This window comes from Acanthochromis polyacanthus, chromosome 4 (assembly GCF_021347895.1).
Source record: "Acanthochromis polyacanthus isolate Apoly-LR-REF ecotype Palm Island chromosome 4, KAUST_Apoly_ChrSc, whole genome shotgun sequence".
NCBI classification, from domain to species: domain Eukaryota; kingdom Metazoa; phylum Chordata; class Actinopteri; family Pomacentridae; genus Acanthochromis; species Acanthochromis polyacanthus.
The window spans coordinates 33,165,994-33,184,802 of record NC_067116.1 but is presented as its reverse complement, the minus strand read 5'-3'; the positions used below and the strand labels follow the sequence as shown (position 1 = coordinate 33,184,802).

At 40.2% G+C, this 18,809-nt stretch overlaps 2 protein-coding genes across 3 annotated transcripts in view; both read left to right on the top strand.

The window, feature by feature from the left end:
• Positions 1-4,018: 4,018 nt before the first annotated feature.
• Positions 4,019-14,465, top strand: tubgcp5 (tubulin, gamma complex associated protein 5). The gene is made up of 23 exons (XM_022216048.2): positions 4,019-4,392; positions 4,507-4,560; positions 5,113-5,221; positions 5,437-5,533; positions 5,626-5,705; positions 5,813-5,948; positions 6,076-6,193; positions 6,628-6,717; positions 7,857-7,950; positions 8,041-8,293; positions 9,667-9,869; positions 9,954-10,069; positions 10,151-10,419; positions 10,522-10,720; positions 11,041-11,229; positions 11,319-11,501; positions 11,623-11,707; positions 11,789-11,909; positions 12,347-12,498; positions 13,073-13,198; positions 13,597-13,685; positions 13,905-14,005; positions 14,154-14,465. The coding sequence occupies exons 1-23, from the start codon at positions 4,259-4,261 to the stop codon at positions 14,198-14,200; spliced, it is 3,045 nt and encodes a 1,014-aa protein (XP_022071740.1). The 5' UTR covers positions 4,019-4,258; the 3' UTR covers positions 14,201-14,465.
• A 2,530-nt stretch (positions 14,466-16,995) lies between these two features.
• The window catches only part of cyfip1 (cytoplasmic FMR1 interacting protein 1), a 37,879-nt gene continuing 36,065 nt past the window's right edge, over positions 16,996-18,809 (top strand). For both annotated transcript variants that reach the window (XM_051947171.1, XM_051947170.1), the window contains exon 1: positions 16,996-17,280. The gene's annotated coding sequence lies outside the window, so the exon portion shown is untranslated. The remainder of the gene's footprint in view (positions 17,281-18,809) is intronic.

Below are 18,809 nucleotides of genomic sequence, written 5' to 3'. Positions count from 1 at the left end.
ATACCACCTTAAAGTGTGGAATATGTGTATTATGGATGCACAGAAACTGAGCAGTGAGACAAGTTCATAACTACAGTCTTGGAAAAAAATTATTAGACCGCCCTTGTTTTCTTCAATTTCTTGTTCATTTCAGTGCCTGGTACCACTAAAGGTACCATGTAGGAGATTCTGATTAGTCGGCAGTGACAGATCCAGGAGGAAGTGCAGGAACAAGTCTGGGTGTCCGTTTGGTCTCTGTAAGGCCTCATTCACAGCTGTCCAGTAGAAAAAAAACTGAACAATTTTGGAGCAGTTCAGTCCAATGGGATGTTGTTTGTTCTTCTTCCAGCAGGCTGATTCGAGAGTTGATGAAGGTTTGATGGACAGACAGCGCGCTCTGGATGCAGCAGCCTGAGCTGCCGTTGGCAGGGCAGCTCAAATTAAATTTCATTGTATATGAAAGTGTGCAATGACAATAAAGTTCTTCTCATTCTCATGAAGAGCAGCCAGAAACTCCTGAACGCTCAGATGGACGAAGCAGAACACCTTGTCCTGGTACAGCCTGCTGGACTGCTGCTGGTTGTCAGGTTTGTTTCCTCGTTCAGCTTCACACATGAATAAAGTTACAGACATCTGGGAACACGAGTTCAACATGTAAGGAGGAGTTTTACTGCTTTTATCTCCTTTTCTTCTACATTTTGACTTTACTGCAGCTGGCATGAATATATGTGATGCTGTTCTCTGCAGCATTGCCTCAGTCCAAAGTTCACTGTTTGCTCTGTAATATTCACATCTTTAACAAACTTTCCTCATAGCAGCTGTTATGCTGACATCTGCTGGACAAACACAACTACACTGTACATAAAGAGAAGCAGTTGGCTTCAGAAACAGGATTTTAAATGTGTTCCTGAATCAATCTGCTGCACATTCTTCACAAAGACGTGTTTCTTACTGGATTTGTTTCACTGTTGAAACTGGTAAAAAGCATTTAGGTTCATAATAAGGCTCCTTAACCCTCGTGTAATCCTGTGGGTCAAAATTGACCTGTTTTAAGGTTTGAAAACGTGGAGAAAAAAAAACATTTCACTTCTGATGTCCAAATTTTCAACATTTTTGGGAAATCTTTGAACATTTTTTGGTGGAAAAAATAATTGTTACAAATGTTTCTTCAAGAACATTCACAAAAAAATGTGAATGTTCTTAAAGAAAATATTAGAGGTTTTACTGATATATATGTAATCACTTTAGATATTTTTATGATTTTTTTGGAAGATTTTTACTCATTTTTTGAAAATAATTACAAGAATTTTCTTGCCGAATTTGGTGGATTTTTTAAAATAATATTTTGAAGGGAAATTTTTTAAGAAATTATTGGAATTTTCTTCCTGAAGGTTTTTTCAGAAATTTGGGGAGTTTTTCTTCCGAATTTTTGGATTTTTTTCAGACAAAGAAACAATATTGTTTGGTCCTCATTAATGAGGACAACAGGAGGGTTAATGAAACTGACTGAAAGAGAGCAGAAATTAGCCACTTGGAACAACATTTAGCTAAAAGGCAGCACATACGTGGTATCATTACACAAGTATTTGATGCTTGTTTATAATAAAATCAGTATTTCTGTGTGCTTTTCTTTGATATGAGGTTATTTTGTCATCATTCCTGCATATTCACACCGTCGGATTAAAGTGATCCTTTAAACAGTTCAGCAGGAAAGATGCAGCTGAACACTTGTGCAGGGATTTACCGTGAAGCCATCATGAGAAAGAAGAGATTCCAAACAGTCTTCATCTGCGCCTTTAAAGTCTTATGTCTCACACTGGCAGCGCTGTCTCCACACTACACAGATGCTGTCTGCAGCACAGGTGAGACACCTGTAAGAATGTCTACTGTACGAGGAAGTTTCAAAAGTGCTGGAAACCAACTCTTCACTACAATAATGGATCCAACAGCTCCGAGGAGAGTTCATATTTAACATCTCTTAGCTGGTAATTGCTTCATACTGGAACAGTCTTCAAGTTGGACTAATAAACTGCAGCATGGTTCAACGTATTAACATCTATCTGAGAATGTGCACAACTCTGAGAGTAAACTGAACACACATCATGTGCATCTGGATGCAACATATTTTGTACATATGCTGCATTCCAAATCACTTCTTTCTTCTTTTACTTCCAGTCTGAACTCCAGCTGCCCTCATTAAGTCCTGATTGTTTCATGCAGCACGGATACAACTAACAATCACTTCAACTTTCACCGTCTGTGGAGTGAAATGGGCTGTCATCTGTTTGCTCTCTAAGCTTATTGATACTCATGCAATGTTGGTGACGTAACTGTGCAGAGGATTGTGACTCAGAATGGACAGAAAAGCATGTTGGCTGCACACTTCAGAATCCCTCCACAGGTAGTAGAAATCCTGGTTTTAGTAAACTACATTCAACATGCTGTGTATCAAGACAGACTAAGTCACATCAAATAGCTTTTCAGACATTTATGCAGATTACATAATTTCTGAGGGCTGGGGGACCGGCATGTGTTTAGTCTCCAACAGCTGGCGTGTGCTGTGCCAGGGAGGATGGTACGACCGCTGATCCTTTTGGACATCTATTGCTTGTCTTTACTGTCAACACGAACGCTGACCATCAGCAGTGAAAGCACAGTACAGGGCGAAATACTGACACATCACCTCTGACAACACCACACACACACACCCACACACACATACACACACATGTTTGTTTTTCTATACCGGTGGGGACTTACCATTGACTCCCATTCATATCTAACTCCTAACCCTTACCCTAACCCTAACCTTAACCATCACCAAATCAATGCCTAACCCTAAACAAACGTTTTTGCACTTTTACATTTTTTATTAACAACAATATGGCCAAGAAAACGGTGTTGCCACCCGTGGGGACCTCATTTTAGGTCTTTATAGCAAATAGTCAGGTCAAAGTCCCCACCGGTATAGCAGAAACAAGTACACACATACACACACACACACACACACACACACACACACACACACACACACACACACACACACACACACACCTCAGAAAGGATAAGATATCAGAGAGTGTGAAGAAAAAATGCCCTCAACTGGAAGAAACAAGCACGGGTTGGATATCACAGATGGATCTGACACCCAACACTCAAATCTCACTACTGTCTGGACAAAGGACACAGTCTCATGATTCAGCCCTCTCCCGTTTTCTTTCCAAACTGTCCCAGCTCTCTTACCTGTCACACTTGCATGTATGGAAAGGCAGCTGGTTCCAAACTGAAGCAAATATATGAGTTCTAGAATATTTGTAGTGCACTGGCGGACATTTTTGAAAAAAAACTTGTTTATTTCCGACACAAGATGTGATCTCACTTGTGTCTTAGGATAAATTTATTTGTATGACCCTGAGGTCCTTTCATACCAAAGGGGACCTTTGCATCATGACTTAAAGTCAAAGGCCTATTTTTTGGCCTTAACCTCCCTACTAATTGTCCCACTTGGGGAAATTTATCTTGTACTCAATAGCTGTGCCATCAAAGAAATCTCAACAATTACAAAACAGTATTGCACATAAAACAGTATTGCGCATAAAAACAGTATTGTACAGAAAAATTGTATTGCACATATCCCAAACATTACACATAACACAAACATACACCATAGTAGAAACACTATAAAAATAATTGCACAATCCAATTGGTTCACATGTCATTCATAGTCTAATTTATGGAAAACTGTATTCCTATTTTTTCCCAGTATTTTCTGATTTATGGAGTGACAAAAAAGAGATATTCAAAATTCCCTCTACAAAAGCATTTGACTCCAATAAATTGACAAAGTAACACAAGAACTTTGGAACTTTATCCTATGTTAAGATTACCGCTCCTGAAATAAATTTTTAAATGAATGACACTTCGTTTGCATATTTATACGTAATCCAAAAACGATTTACCGAAATTAATCAAATTCTGTTAAAAGTTTCTTTGGTAGGGTCTTTCTGAAACTTATTTTGATATCACGCATGCGCACTGATCTTTGTTTGTTGTGGAGGCAGACGCAGCGCGGCACTGGAGGAATCAATGGACCAGTGGAGAGGGTATCTGCAGTAGCCCAGCCTGAATAAATGGCACAATTTAACGCATTTTTTGCTTGTGGTAGCCTTTAAACTTGCAAAACCAGCAGGTGAACTCCCGGACTGAAGGGCAGCGAGCTACATGTAACGTTAGATGCTCGTACCGTGAAGCTAACCGCTGCACTGCTGTCAACATCAACATGGCTCACTGGAGCACCTTCGAAAAGGAGACAGAAAAGGAAACCAAGAAGTTGATCAGATGTATCAGCAAGGTCGAGGACGAGGAGGACCAGAATTTCCAGCTGGCGCTAAAGTTTGCTTGGTCAAATTTCAGGTGAGTTAGCCGTTGACAGGACGGAAGCTAGCTTCTCAGCGGCTAACTTGTAACCAAAATGTTAGCTAGCCACTAACGGTAATGCTAATAACCGATTATCTCCTTTCTTGTCAGGTTTCATCGTTATTTGGACGTTGACAGTCATAAAATTCAAAGGAGTATAAGTGGGTGAGTGAGTCTTTGGGTTCTAGTTGCTCTTTCGTTGTCATTTATAGGGACGTACTGTTGTTTTATTAATCTGGGGTCTATAGATGAGGGCAAGGGGTGTCACTGAGGGAGTATATCTAACTTACTGTTACAGACAACCTGAGACATCAGGGCTTTTCTGTTCTGTTTTCTATTATTCTGAAAGGTATCAAGTTCCCAGGTAGATGTTATTCTACAGAGGGTGGTAATGGCACACTGGACTCATTGTCAGTATTGATATCTGTGATACTTCAATGCTGGTATAAAATGTGGCAGTAATGTAGATCATAAGCTGGTCAGCTTAACACTTTCATTTGAATTTGGAATCATTTAATCACATTGATAGAAAAACTAAGCTATTGATTTGACAATTGGTATATTTCTGAGTGCCTTGGGCCTGGAAATGCCATGCAATTCCAAGATAAAATCTGTCCCTATAGATGCCATTTCGAATGTCGATCAACTGATTTTTCCCCCCTGTGTCCTTGCTAAAGTTGCACAAAGCTGTCATGCATAATCTGCCATGTTTTTCAGAATCTACGAGAAGCTAATGGTCCACTCAGACCTGAGTAAAGCAGGAAGCTGGATGAGATTGACTGAAGAGTTCCTGAACTCACCTTTACCAAATACAGATGGAGCAAAGGTATGGCACAGACGGGGACAGATGGGAAAATTAACTACTGAGTAGACTAAAAGTCTGTGACCTAATGCTATCATTCATTGATACTTTTCACCCAGCCCATGTTTTCTTTTACCAAAACAAAAGCATGTTGACAGTACATGTGAAAATAGTACAGCAAATTGTATGATTTACAACTTTGTATTGATGCATTAGTTTCCTTTGTTTTTTCCCTTCAGACTGATGCACACTACAGCATACTATCACTGCTGCTCTTCTTATCAGGGTCCCCCTCAAATACAAACTTTACTGAGAAACCCAGGCTGAAGGAGGCTGGTGAGTTGATGTTCACTTTGATACTTTAATCTTGCTTAAAGACTCTTGCATCTCCATGTTAACTGTGATCTCTTCAACTCATATTTGTGCAGAACCAGAGGACAACTTTGACTGGGCTAAATATCTGATGGAAGGCGAGGACATAGACATTGGGCCGTACCCAGATACTCCTGTAAGTAAATCAGCAACATTAATGACCACAACACCTACACGTCATTTAACTTTTCACCGTCCAGTTTAGTTGAACATCTATCTAAGCTAGTTTTGGCTGATTTCTAGGAATGGTCTGAGGAGGAGAGCGAGGACGAAGACAGTCAGCAGCCAATCAGCAGGGAGGACTCTGGGATCCAGTTGGACAGAACCCCTCAGGAGGACCAGGACAACACCAACAAAACAGTTCCAGTCACATGGACAGGTGCAAACAAAACGCCTCTCAAAATAACACGGTTGCGGAAGCTTTTATGGTTAAAGAACAATGTGACACTACCAAAATAAACACTTGTGTCTGCATTAAAGCCACGTTTGAATTTATGTGTTTCCAGTGGGTGAGCCAGACGCCCGGGCCTGGCTTGAACAGCATGTAGTGACTCCGTATTGGGTGGCTCACGCTCCTCGTTTCCCTCACAGCTTGCATTTACACTCCAACTTGCTCAATGTTTGGTAAGACCTCATTAGTTGTGAATTCCTTCACCTTAGGACATAAGATAATTCTTTAACTTATTATACAAAACACATTTTGGGAACAAAATGGGTATGGAGTCTTAATTTTGGTAAAGAAGAAATACAATTTTAGTTGTTTGTAGACAAAAATCGCAAGTAATATATATGTCAGCTTCAGTTATGATGAGCAAAACTCATATTTTTATGGGAAATGTAACAGTTTAAATAACCAGAACAATGCAAATTGCATGCCAGATAAATCAGAAGTCTATATTTCTGAAATGAACTCCAGCCTAGACTAGTAGTGTGACTGTACATCTGTGAATTGTTGAAAATAGTATACTTGGCTAACATAGTCTTTACCAAGAGATATTTGTGAGTTAAGATGATAGAAAGTGTTGTTTGTATTTACCCCCAGTCTCTCTCCTCCTCAGGGATCAGCACTTGTACAACACTGATCCACTGTATCTGCCTGAAGAGAAGGCCTTTGTTACAGAGACCCAAGTAATACGGGAGACATTGTGGTAAGATGTAATGATGCTGCAGTGCATGACTGTACAAACCTTAACTCCTGCTTTCTCACAAGATTTATTATGTCGTTAGAGGGCTGAAGTCAACCGACGAAAATCTTGGTCAACCGAAATTCTACCAACTCTTCAGTAAATCTTAATGCGCCCTACTAGCCTTAATGAATTATACAACATGAGTTTGCAACATATTAAATCATTTTAGACGGGTTTTTAACTATATTATATCAGCTGTTGATACCAGCACGAGAACTATTGAGGAATACAACAGACAAGTTATCCTGCCGTTTTTTAGATATCTGCCACGTTCGTAATTTGGCTGCAATAAATAGACTGCTATTTGCAGAGTTTACGCTTGACTTTTTGGCCATCCATATGAACAAAATACAGCCGCTGTGACGACTTCTTTGACATGGTGCCAATTATTTTGGAGCTAACTCCAAGGAAATGTTCAGTAAGTGTTTAATACGGTGGGTTTGTTGGGCTCAAAACTGTGAAAAGCGGAGGTGTTCACAGGTAGTCTGTTCCTACTGCTGCCCAAAATAACAAATTCATCTTGGAAGGTTGCCGATGAAGTGCTTTTCTCCTGATTAAAGTAATACCAATGATTGTCCAAGCAGTGAGAATTTGATCGGATGAGAGCATTTCAACCAACGGATTAACCTGGTGACTTCAGCGCTATCGGGTTGATCCCCAAATATTTGAGTTCTTGGTGGATTAAAGGGAAAATACGTCTCTTATTAATATTAATATTGATTTTGTGTTATGAATTCTGATATCTGATATTGGCTTTTTTGCCAGTAACGGATATGCTGATATTGTCCGATACCGGTATATGTGGACTTAGAAATAATTCCAAACCACATATTGTGAGTCAGGCACATCAAGCTTGTTACTTCAGCCATACTTGCAGGGTTTGAAATGAAAAATAATCCTAAACCTGAACTTTTTTTGCTTTTGGGTGGGGGTCAGGGTACAGTCTAGCTAATTAATAAGAAATGAAGATATCTGGCTTCGCAAACGCCGACTACAGATTATAGTAATAGCAAACAATGTCAGTAGGTTGTGGTAGGTACTCCATCTGGCTACAACATGATGCAAATATGAAGCTAAAGTGTTTGTCTGTTGTGTTGCAGGCTTCTCTCTGGGGTTAAGAAACACTTTATATTCCAACACCATGATGGAAAAGTATCCGTAAGGAACAACGTGGTGGTAACTCATCTGACCAGTGTAAGTTCAAACTCCAGAAGTTTCTTGTGTTTAAATAAATGTGTCCTCTGTTGGTTGTAGGAAACAGCCTTCTCTTCTTTTGTGCTGCAGAACTGCCTGCGCTCTGTGCTGGAGCATATCGCTGTGTACGGGCAGGCGGTGTTCAGGCTGCAGAGGTTCATCGACGAGGTGACGGGTTACAGCTCGGAGCCCTGCCCGCCAGGCTCAGGTTCCTCCTACGGCTCCAAGAAGGGCTCTGAGCCTCCCTTCAGGACCTACCAGGCTTTTGTCTGGGCGCTCAACAAGTACTTTACCGGCTTCAAAGAGGAGCTGACCACAATTGAGAGGGAGCTCATATGCAATGGCAAGTGCAAGTTTGTTTAAAGGGTTGAAATCAATGAGGAATTCTGAGTTTAATTACTATTAAATGGTTGTCTAGACAGAGCCCCGAGTTTTAATAAGATGCTGTGTGCTTTTGGTTCTTTAATTACCGGGCGGATGGTTTCTTGCTACTTGTAGAGCTAACTTTGTGCTGTCTGGTTAGCATCATAAATTAATGATAGATGTTGACAGTATTAACATTAGAGTCCCGGAACGTTGTCAGTTGATCTGGGGTCCGTAATTCACGACAACAGTTTAAATATTTGTTCTTTTCTTTGCTGTTCATGGAAGATTTCATAGAATGTTCACCTTTCCAAAAATCATTTTAATAACGTCCTGCAGTGTGTGATGAATCATTTTAAACTCTTGTAGCTCGTATCCGTCAGAGGTTAGAGAGAAAAATATCTGAAGCGTCTCCTCTTGCATGTGGTGCATTTTAATTGTAACCTTTACTGTTCATACAAATTCTTCAGTGATGAGGGGGGAGGCAGGGTACTGTACAAACCAGATCTTTATTCCTTTTCATCAATGACAGTGAACGCAGTGTATATCATTACATACCAAAGAATGCAGCGGAGTTACGTGACGATCGGCGTCTGTTTGTCTGCTTATCTGTGCGTGACATTACGGATTTGGATGAAATTTTCAGGGAGGGTCAGAAATGACACAAGGACCAAGAGATTAGATTTTGGCAGTGATCCGGATTCATGGATTTGTTAAACATTTCTGTATCGTTGCGAGATAGCAGCACAGCATCACTGTAACTATGACAACCAATGAATGTTATGTCAGCTGCCTGCTGATGATCACATGATTCCAATCCTACTACAGATCCACCGCTATGGACTTATCAGGACTTATCCATCAGAAATCATACAATGACTGAGCATCCTTGGCAGAGTACTGCGCTCTCTGAGTGTTTTCCTTGTTGTTTTACTGCTTTTAGAACAGAGTAACTCACTTCTCACAACATTGAACCAACAGGTTACCCACTAGACCACATTGTTAACAGGAAAGACTGGACTTTTAACAAGAGTGTCGCTCTAAGTCAGATACCTCTTATTAATTAGCCCCCAGCAAAGTACACATTCTCCCAAAGATAAATGAGTGTTTGACTTGAAGAATCTGACTCAAATCAGGGAACTCGAACTGCTTCCGATCAGACACTTAATATGGTATAGACTGTCATGACAGAATGGCATGGTGATTTTTATTCACCTGCTATGGATGCAGACCTGCCCACATGCTGTTACTTTACTGACTTGTCCACACCTTTAGTTTTTACCCAAGAGTCTGGATCATGTGAGGTTTCTTTCTTACGTCAGTCACTGTTTGACCAGTAGTCCTCTTTTCCAGATGAGACGGTGACTCTGTCTGCAGTTCTGGAGCGACTCAGCCCCCATTTGGCTCAGATCAAAGTGCTGCACAAAGTCTTCTGCACAGGAGTGGCTGAAGTCCCTCCTGCCACCCCGAATGTTGTGCGGGCCTCTCACTTGCTCAACACCCTCTACAAAGCTATCATTGAGTATGACAGCGTTGGGGAAGCGTCAGAACAAGCAGTGAGTGCTTTTACACACAATGCAAAATTCCTGGATGTTTACACAAGAATAAATCTAAATGCGTGATCATTCTTTTTTTGCTAGGTGGCTCTATTATTTTCTCTATGGACAGAGACGGTCCGACCATATTTAGAAATTGTGGATGAGTGGATTGTTCATGGCCATCTGTTTGACCCCGCCAAAGAGTTCATCATCCAAAGGTATGCAGCAGACATGTTTGACAAGAATCTTATTTTAGAATTCGGCAGCTGAGTTCTTTCTTGTCCTTTTTTGTTGCCCAGAAACAAAGACGTCCCAGTGAACCACAGGGACTTCTGGTACGCCACCTACACGCTGTACAGTGTGTCAGAGACGGTGGAGAACGAGGAGAAGCTGAACGATGCGGCCAGCGGCAGCTCCGGAGGGGATCAAGGCTCCAGCAACAGGCAGCTCACCATGGTGTCCTTCCTCAAGCCTGTGCTCAAGCAGATCATCATGGCGGGGAAGTCAATGCAGTTGCTCAAAAATCTGGACTGTAAGGATACTGAGCAGTCAGACAGATCCTCCAGAGGTCAGTGTTTGATCCCACCAGAGCTGCTTCGCTGTATCGATGCACTTCAGCTGTTTTGGTAATGTTTTAACGAATGTGAATATTCCAAATATTCCATTGCAGATGCAGAGAGGAAGAGTTTGTACACATTGTTTCTGGAGTCTGTGCAGTCACGCCTCTGCAGCCAGGAACAATCCCCAACAGACACTGTGACTGAACAACAGGCCACTAAGAGGAGTCTGGTAAAGATGCAGTCCATCATTGCACAGCACCTGGAGATCGATGACGTCCATGATCCCTTGTTGGCCATCAACTTTGCCAGGTAAAAAATAACAACAATAAATTGCTAATAATGCTGCAGAATGCTGAAGCACTTTTGTCGGGTTTAGGAATAATTCATGAAGCAATTTTAAATGTTAGAACGTGAAAGCTGTTAACATTATTTAGAAGAATGTAGCTCAGGGTTTTAATAGGGTCATTAACTGAGCTGCTAGTTTGGAAAAACTTCATTATATAATGCCATTTTTGCAACTGTTGGTTTTATAATCTCCCAAATGGTATTTCCAGTTTGAAGGGATTATATTTGTTTGTCCTAGACTGTTTTAAAATCTGAAGTTGCTCTGCTCTGCCCTTCCTCCTCAGGCTCTACTTGGAGCAGAGCGATTTCCACGAGCGTTTCTCCGGAGGTGATTTCATCGTTGACCGCTCGTCTCAGTCCGTCACATGTCAGACGTTTGAGCTCACCCTGCGTTCCTGCCTCTACCCCCACATCGAGAGGCGGTACATCGAGTGCTGTGGGAACCTGATGAAGACTCTGAAAAAAGACTACAAGTAAGCATCATTCTTTGGTTTAAATGAGCAGGAACTCTTAATTGTTTTGTTAGTACACAGAGCACTTGAGATCCTTGATGTCTCCACAGGCTGCTGGAATACCTCCAAGCCATGAGGAACTACTTCCTGCTAGAAGCCGGTGACACCATGTACGACTTTTACACAGCAATCTTTGATAAAGTGCAGGAGAAGGAGAGCTGGCAGCAGCTGTCATTTCTCAACGTGCAGCTGCAGGAGGCAGTTGGACAGCGCTACCCAGAGGATAGTAGCAGGTACTGCATGCATTTAATGAGCAAAAAAATCACACTGAAGATGTTTTCTGACAAGTAGAAGGCCAGCTTACATTTATGCTGCAGAAACATCAATATTTTCTCTTTTTTTCATGTTTTATAGGTTGTCAATCTTTTTGGAGACAATTGACCCTTCCAGGAAAAAACACCCAGTTAATAATCTAGAAGTGCTTACTCTGAGTTACAAGGTCAGCAGTGTAAATACATTTGCTGAAAGATTGTTTATATTCTTTGAAACTGTAACGTTAACATTTTCATGCCATTCACAGGTTCCCTGGCCTGTTGACATTGTGATCAGCTCTGAGTGTCAAAAGATCTACAATCAGGTGTTTCTCCTCCTGCTGCAGATCAAATGGGCCAAATACAGTTTGGACACACTTCGATTCAGTGGTAAGAGCTTGGATTAAAGCTCAGATGATTATTTGCGTGATAGAGAAGGAATATGTCATTAGTCATTGTAGTAATTTTCCAGTAAAAATTTACGTCAACTTTGACAAATGCCTTTCCGTCTTTTACTCTTTTTTATATCATTACAAACTGAATATTTTGGAGTTTTGACATTATTCATCAGACAAAACAAGACATTTAAAGATGTTATTTTTGGCCCTGGGAAAGTGTGATTTGCTAACTATAACAAACTGATTCTTAAAGATAATTAATAATAATAAATAAATGTTGATTGCAGTCCTAGTAAGGTGTGGTATGGAATGGATTAGGATGGTAGAAACAAGTCAGATGGCAGTCGTACATAAATATCATCAGTATGTTGAGAGTCCCTCCTCTACATTCTGTAAGTGCTATTGCTAATGTTTGTTTGTTTCTAATAGATTTCACAGATGTCACTAAGAAGCTGGAGGGAACCCTTCCTGAGGAAGTGAAGATCAAAGAGCCAGTAAACCAGCAGATTCACAGAATGTGTCTGCTGAGGGTTAAACTGATGCACTTTGTCAACAGCCTTCACAACTACATCATGACCAGAGTAAGAGGACTTGAGAATAGACCTTTTCAGAGCAGACATTTTGACATGTTACAGCAAGAGAAGAACAGCTGTTACTAATAACAATAACACGAATAACATGCAATCTTTTTATTACTTAGGTAAACTATGTTATTTGAGCAGACAAATAATATAGTTTACCAGTGTCAGAACCCTTGAACTATTCCTCCAGCACCAAAAATATTGATTTAATCCTGACAAAATGTTCATTTGAGAGCATATGTACCAACCGATCGATCAGTCGAGCTGCAGACCAAAGCCATAGTCCTAGAGCACTGTGGGTTATGTTGCATCCTTCATAACTGCGGTGTCCGTAGTTTCATTCTGCCTAAGGACATTTGCTGCAGGTCATATCCCCTCTTCGTCCTCCCCTGTTTTCTGTCAGCATCTTTACTGTCCACTATCAAAAAAAAAGGCCCAAAATATTATCAACAGTCCGAAACATACCCAATTCTGTTTCAAGTTTCAAGCCAAAGGGTCCAAAACCATCAGTCCTTTAAATGTAATAGAATCATTTTCATGCTATGTTGAATCTCCTTGCTTTGGATGTTTTCAGATTCTGCACAGCACAGGACTGGAGTTTCAGCACCAAGTTCAGGAAGCAAAAGACTTGGACCAGCTGATCAAGATCCATTACAGATATCTGGCAACGATCCACGACCGCTGCCTGCTGAGAGAAAAGGTAAGCTCACACAGTGAGTTCTGTTAACATAAGGTCAGGTTAACGGCAGGTTCCTGCCCACTGTTGTTGACCGTTTGCTCATAGAGAATGTAATGGCAGGTTTGGCTTAAGTTCTCTGCTCTCTGTTTAAAGTTCATAAGGTACTTACTATGTTAAACGCTGTGAGGTGACGTGTTGTGAATTGGTGCTATATAAATAAGACCGAATTGAATTAAAATTTCATTGAAATAAGTTAGACACTACTAAAGTGTTGCAGTACCAGCTCCAGCATCATTTTTCCAACACTTGAACTGCTCTGTAACTCTAACTATAATTTCTATTCAGGCTGAGACAGCTGGGCAGGGTGGACTTCCTACATTTATTTCTGACTATTGTTTAATGCGGCTGTGTTTTCTCAGGTCAGTTTTGTGAAGGAGGCGATTATGAAGGTTCTCAATCTAGTCCTCATCTTCTCGGATCGATGGCAAGCTGGATTTGGGGCCTGGAAGTAAGACCTTGCTTTTATAGACGGGAAAAAATAATAATTATAGTTGCAATTTATTGTGTCAATCACTGTTTTTGTAGTAATACTGTAAAAAAAATTGACAGACCGACAATTCTACAGATACATCAGAAGAAGAAGCCACAGTCTGTCCATTGGAAATTGAACTGCTTCTATGACTTTCTGACCTGTTTGTAACTAAATACTGTCTCTCTTTCAATTCAGGATTGAGTCTATTGACAAAATGGAGTCAGATTTCAAAAACTGTCACATGTTCCTTGTGACAATACTCAACAAGGCAGTATGTCGTGGCTCCTTTCCTCACTGTAAGTAAATCCTCTTGTTTAAGTCCTAGTTTCTGCTGATTTCCAGTTAATTACATGTTTTCCTGAAGCTCTGCAAGTGCATTTCTTTTACTTTATACCATATGGATAAGCAGTAATAACGGACTTTTCTGTGCTTTCTCTGGTGCAGTGGAGTCTCTGGCCCTCTCTCTGATGGCAGGATTTGAGCAGTGCTGAAGAACCGTCCATGTTCTGGCATCATGGACTGAACTCCACTGTTTGCCTTTCTGTCTGGTCTTTTCTCTGACTGCTGTCGTTGTTGTTGATGTGTAAATTCTGATGTCACTGTCTGCTCCGACTGTTAGAGATGGACTAGTTTCAGCTGAACACACTGCTTGTGAAAACACATTCAGCTTCTGTATTAAAAAAAATGCAACTTTTTGTAACGCGTCTTTCATGAACTGTTATTTTTAATGTGAATAAATAAAGCACAATAAATCCAGCACAGTGATGGAGGTTTATACCATGTTGTAACTGAATATAATTTAATGTAGAGCAGCAATTTAACAAGTTTCATTGGTCTGATTTTCTCTAATGCAGCTCTGAAATTCAGCTCTTGGTTTATTGACTATATCCCAATCTATCGCAGTGGATGCTTGCACAAGAAATACAGAAATATACAAATGAGCTGACCTTATTTTGTAAAGGTTAATGGCATATCATGATATTATGGCTCCAGTTTCTGACATTTAGGATAAGATTATTTGTAAATATGTGCATTTTTTAATAAATGATTAAAGATTTTTTTGCTAGAATAAAAGTTTGTATTGCTTTGTCTTGCCGTCACATACTTTATGCAGTTTATCGGTACTGAGGTTTGTTAAATTAGATTTTAACAGTAAAGTGGAAACTAACCACTTCACAAAGCTCAGTTATGTCCAGCTAATGAATAAACTAAATGGACTCTATGATCCATATGGGTTAGGTATAAAAGTGTGTTTTCCAAATGGTCCATTACTTTCTCATTGCACAAGCTGTAAAACTGCTTGGTTTAAATCAAACTGATGAATGTAGGTAAACGTACACCACCTGGAATGTATTAATGACAAACATTGTAGAAGACAGAGATTAGACTCATCCTATTAGCCTTATTTGTTGTATGAGTTCAATGAGGGGGGCAAAGAGGCTCAGTGGTAAGTACTGCAGCCACTCATTAGTCATTAGTTACATGGTGTTTAAGTCTTCTTTAGTTGTGCAGATTCTCAGGTTTTCTTGTACTCCCGAAAGACTAGATGTAAATGTGTTTCTGTGGGTATATTTACAAGGTTGTAAGATCACCCAATGTGGATATTCTCTGGTTCTCCATGACACTGAATAAGATGAATGATGTGAAGCATAAATTAATGGATTAAAATCAGTTCAAGAAGAGGTCCTACTTTGGTAAAACAATACAAAAAGAAAATTTGGAAAGAACAGACTGATATTTGTTAATGTATGATAAATAATCATAAAGAAAGTGTCAAGAGAAGTGCAGGGTAAAGATCCAGTTAGTGAGTGGTGGTGGATAAATTAGGTAAAATAGCAATTTATGATATCAACAATTGAAATTATATTAGTAGCCATACGGTGGTATGGACAAAAAACAAAAATGCAGTGTATCAGCGACAGTCTCAAAAGCACAGATTCAGATTTGCAGGGATCACAAATACAGTCATGGAAAAAATTATTAGACCACCCTTGTTTTCTTCAGTTTCTTGTTGATTTCATGCCTGGTACCAATAAAGGTATATTACCTGAAGAATACAATGAGCACAACAAAAATGCAGCTGATTACATAATACTTTATGTCATATTTGAGATGCTTAATGTTAATTGTTTTCCCAGGGTATATGAGAAGCCATTTCATGAGTTTTTAGGGGAGACAGAGACAGATTTTAAAATGTAGTATTTTTAAAAATATATATATTTTATTTCTTTAAACAGTCAGTTGTAATTGTTATGTTGATTAAAATAGAAGTTCATAATATCAACAAGTAATGATGCACTGGTGGTTCACTTTGAATCAATCAAAAGTGTGAAGTTATATCTGAGCCATTTCAAAGTTGGTGTTGTATCTTCTTCCCCTAACTTAGAAGGCCACCTGGAACAATGACAAAGACCCCATTAGCTATGTAAGCGGGGTAAATTTAACCTTGCCAGCAAGTTGATTTCTCGCGATATTTGTGAGTTCACAAATCTCTCAAGAAACCATCTTGCACTGCTCCCGCATTCACTGTTCGTACAGAGCCAAGTTGGCACGGGCCAATCAAACAGCAGTATTCGTGTGTGGGGCGGGATATTTGGGTCTGAAGAAGACACCAAGCGCCAGTAGATCAAAACAAACACACAGAGGACAACGATTGTGTAGCTGCTACTATTAAGTCAGTTTTAGCTGAATCTCCTATCGCTTCTTTGAAGGAAGAGAGGCGCTTTGCGCATTTCTGGATGGTAAAGATGTTTGTGCTTTTTTACCTATGGGTTTTGGTAAGAGTTTAATCTACCAATTGGCTCCGCTCGTTGTGAAGATCCCGCGATTGGCTAAAAACAAACCTGTCAGAGGCGGGACATACTGTTGCATTGTCCAATCCGTGCCTCTTTCCTCCCAACGGATTTACATGGAGCGGTCCCAGATTGATATTGTGGAGTACTATCAAGTACTACACAATTATTAATCTGGCTATTGCCAGGTTAGGGTAAATTAAATTAAAGTAGAAACCTATAATATATATGTAACTTCACATTTGCTATCTGGTGGTATGGACAACGTTTTAAAAAAATGTTGTGACTGTACAATTGTTTTGTTTATCGATCTATTTATTAAAATACTAGATTTTGGATAACTGCTAAATTTTCTTGAGTGAATTTTTTTTTTTGCAAACACGGGCCCATGGGCCTCATCCAGAGTGCAGCTGGGTGGGCGGAGGGTCGGGCACTAATCGGCCTCCATACCCGCCGGCAGGTTACATTCCTCCGCCGCCACCTTCCATCCCTCCGTCCTGCCCTAGTGGAGGAGGCTGAGCACCGCAGCTGCAGCTCTCAGCGTAGTTTCCTGCCGAGTTTCCCTGTTTGAGGGACAGGAACTCCCTACTCGGCTGCTCTCCCCCGCCCATGATAATAACACCGACCGAGGGAAGATTCCTCAGGCCGACGACAGGGAAAAAGTAGTCGGTTTTGGAGTCGTCCAAACCCGGGACTTGCTGGGTCAACATTCCGGCTACATGGAGCAGTAGAGGCGGATAGAAACACTCAAGTTGTCCCTGCTAACCGATCAAGTCAGGGTGAGTTGAAATGATTGATCGCGAAGTTGCTCTCGGAGAGTGTGTGTTTCCAAAACTCGGATAGAAAAAAGTTGTGCTGCATGTTTTTGGGTGTATCGTTTTGAACTTTTGAGCGCGTCGTTGAAGTTAAAACCAGACTTTAATTTCAAACAGACTTGATATTAATTAGCTTGAAGAGTTTTAAAGGCTTGTTTCACCGTAAAGCCGTTTTCCTGGATCACAGGCCCGAGCTGTGACTAATCTCGGGCCACGGAGCAGGGATACAGCCATTACCACGGTGGGAGGCAGGGCTTTTCCACTTTTAAATAACGATTTTATCAAACTTTTTCTGCTCTGGATTCAATTCCCAACGAGTTTTTAAACAAGTTAGCACATGGAGCGGAGAGTTGTGTGTCCGCCAGGTGTGGTAGCCGCAGTAGGATTGAAGTTAGCCACTTTAAAAAACGTCAAAGTTGCATACTAACAAACAAGCTAACTGCATTTCAGCGAGTGTAAAACGTTAAGGTGAATGTTTTCATATTATTCCTTTATTTTTCCTTTCAGTTGGTTCTTTTGGGAATTACTGTAGCAAACCAGGATAGCTGGTGCGTTCAGGGACCCGACTGTCCTCCCAACTATCCTTGTGTTGCGTTCCATGTAAATATCAGCTCAGACAGCCTTTTCAGACAATAGAAAATATGTACGTTGCATGAATGTTTGTTGATGGCTTCTTCACTCCTCTACAGTTTTCACCATATTTCGACATTTTGAAGATTAATCGGTATGAGAATGAAAAAAAGTCAAGATTCTCTGATTCCAGCTTCTTAAATTTGAATGTTTACTGGTTTTGTTACTCTTGTATCACCGTAATCTGAACATTGTTGGGTTGTATACAAAAAATAAAAAATTAGAATGCTATGGTAAGGATATACTGATCTGCATCCTTTTCTGAAAATGTAAAGACCCAAACAAGTCATTTATTGGTTTATACAGTTTCTCTGTTTTCAAGCTTTGTCACTACTCTGTAACAGTAATCTGACTATTTTTGGGTCAGGGACAAAAGAAGACATTTGAGAATGTCAACTGTGACTTTAAGAAACGCTGATCAACATTTGCCACCATTTTATAGAGCAAACATCTAATCGTTTCATCAGTCTGAGTAATTCGTTTTTCAAAAATTGTTAAAATGTTGATTGGCTTGCTGGATTGTATGGTACTTTTATGGCTTCCTTGTATTAATGCAGTTGTATAAAACCTTTTTTTCCACAGAATCCTAAATACTTTGGGGTGTACTTAATATCTTTAGCTGGGAATTAATGTAGCAGTCAAGACAGCTGTTGCATTTAAGGACTTGATGGTACTCCCAACCATCCTGGTGTTGCATTTCCAGCACAGTTGTTCATTGTAAACCCCAACATGGATGGTCTTTTGAAACAGTAGAAAATGTGTATGTCACACAAGTATTTGATGATGGTTTCCTTGTACCTCTGATTGAACTGATGTACCACCTTTAAAACAATGCAAGTGAGATCCTAATCTAGGAGGGTGAC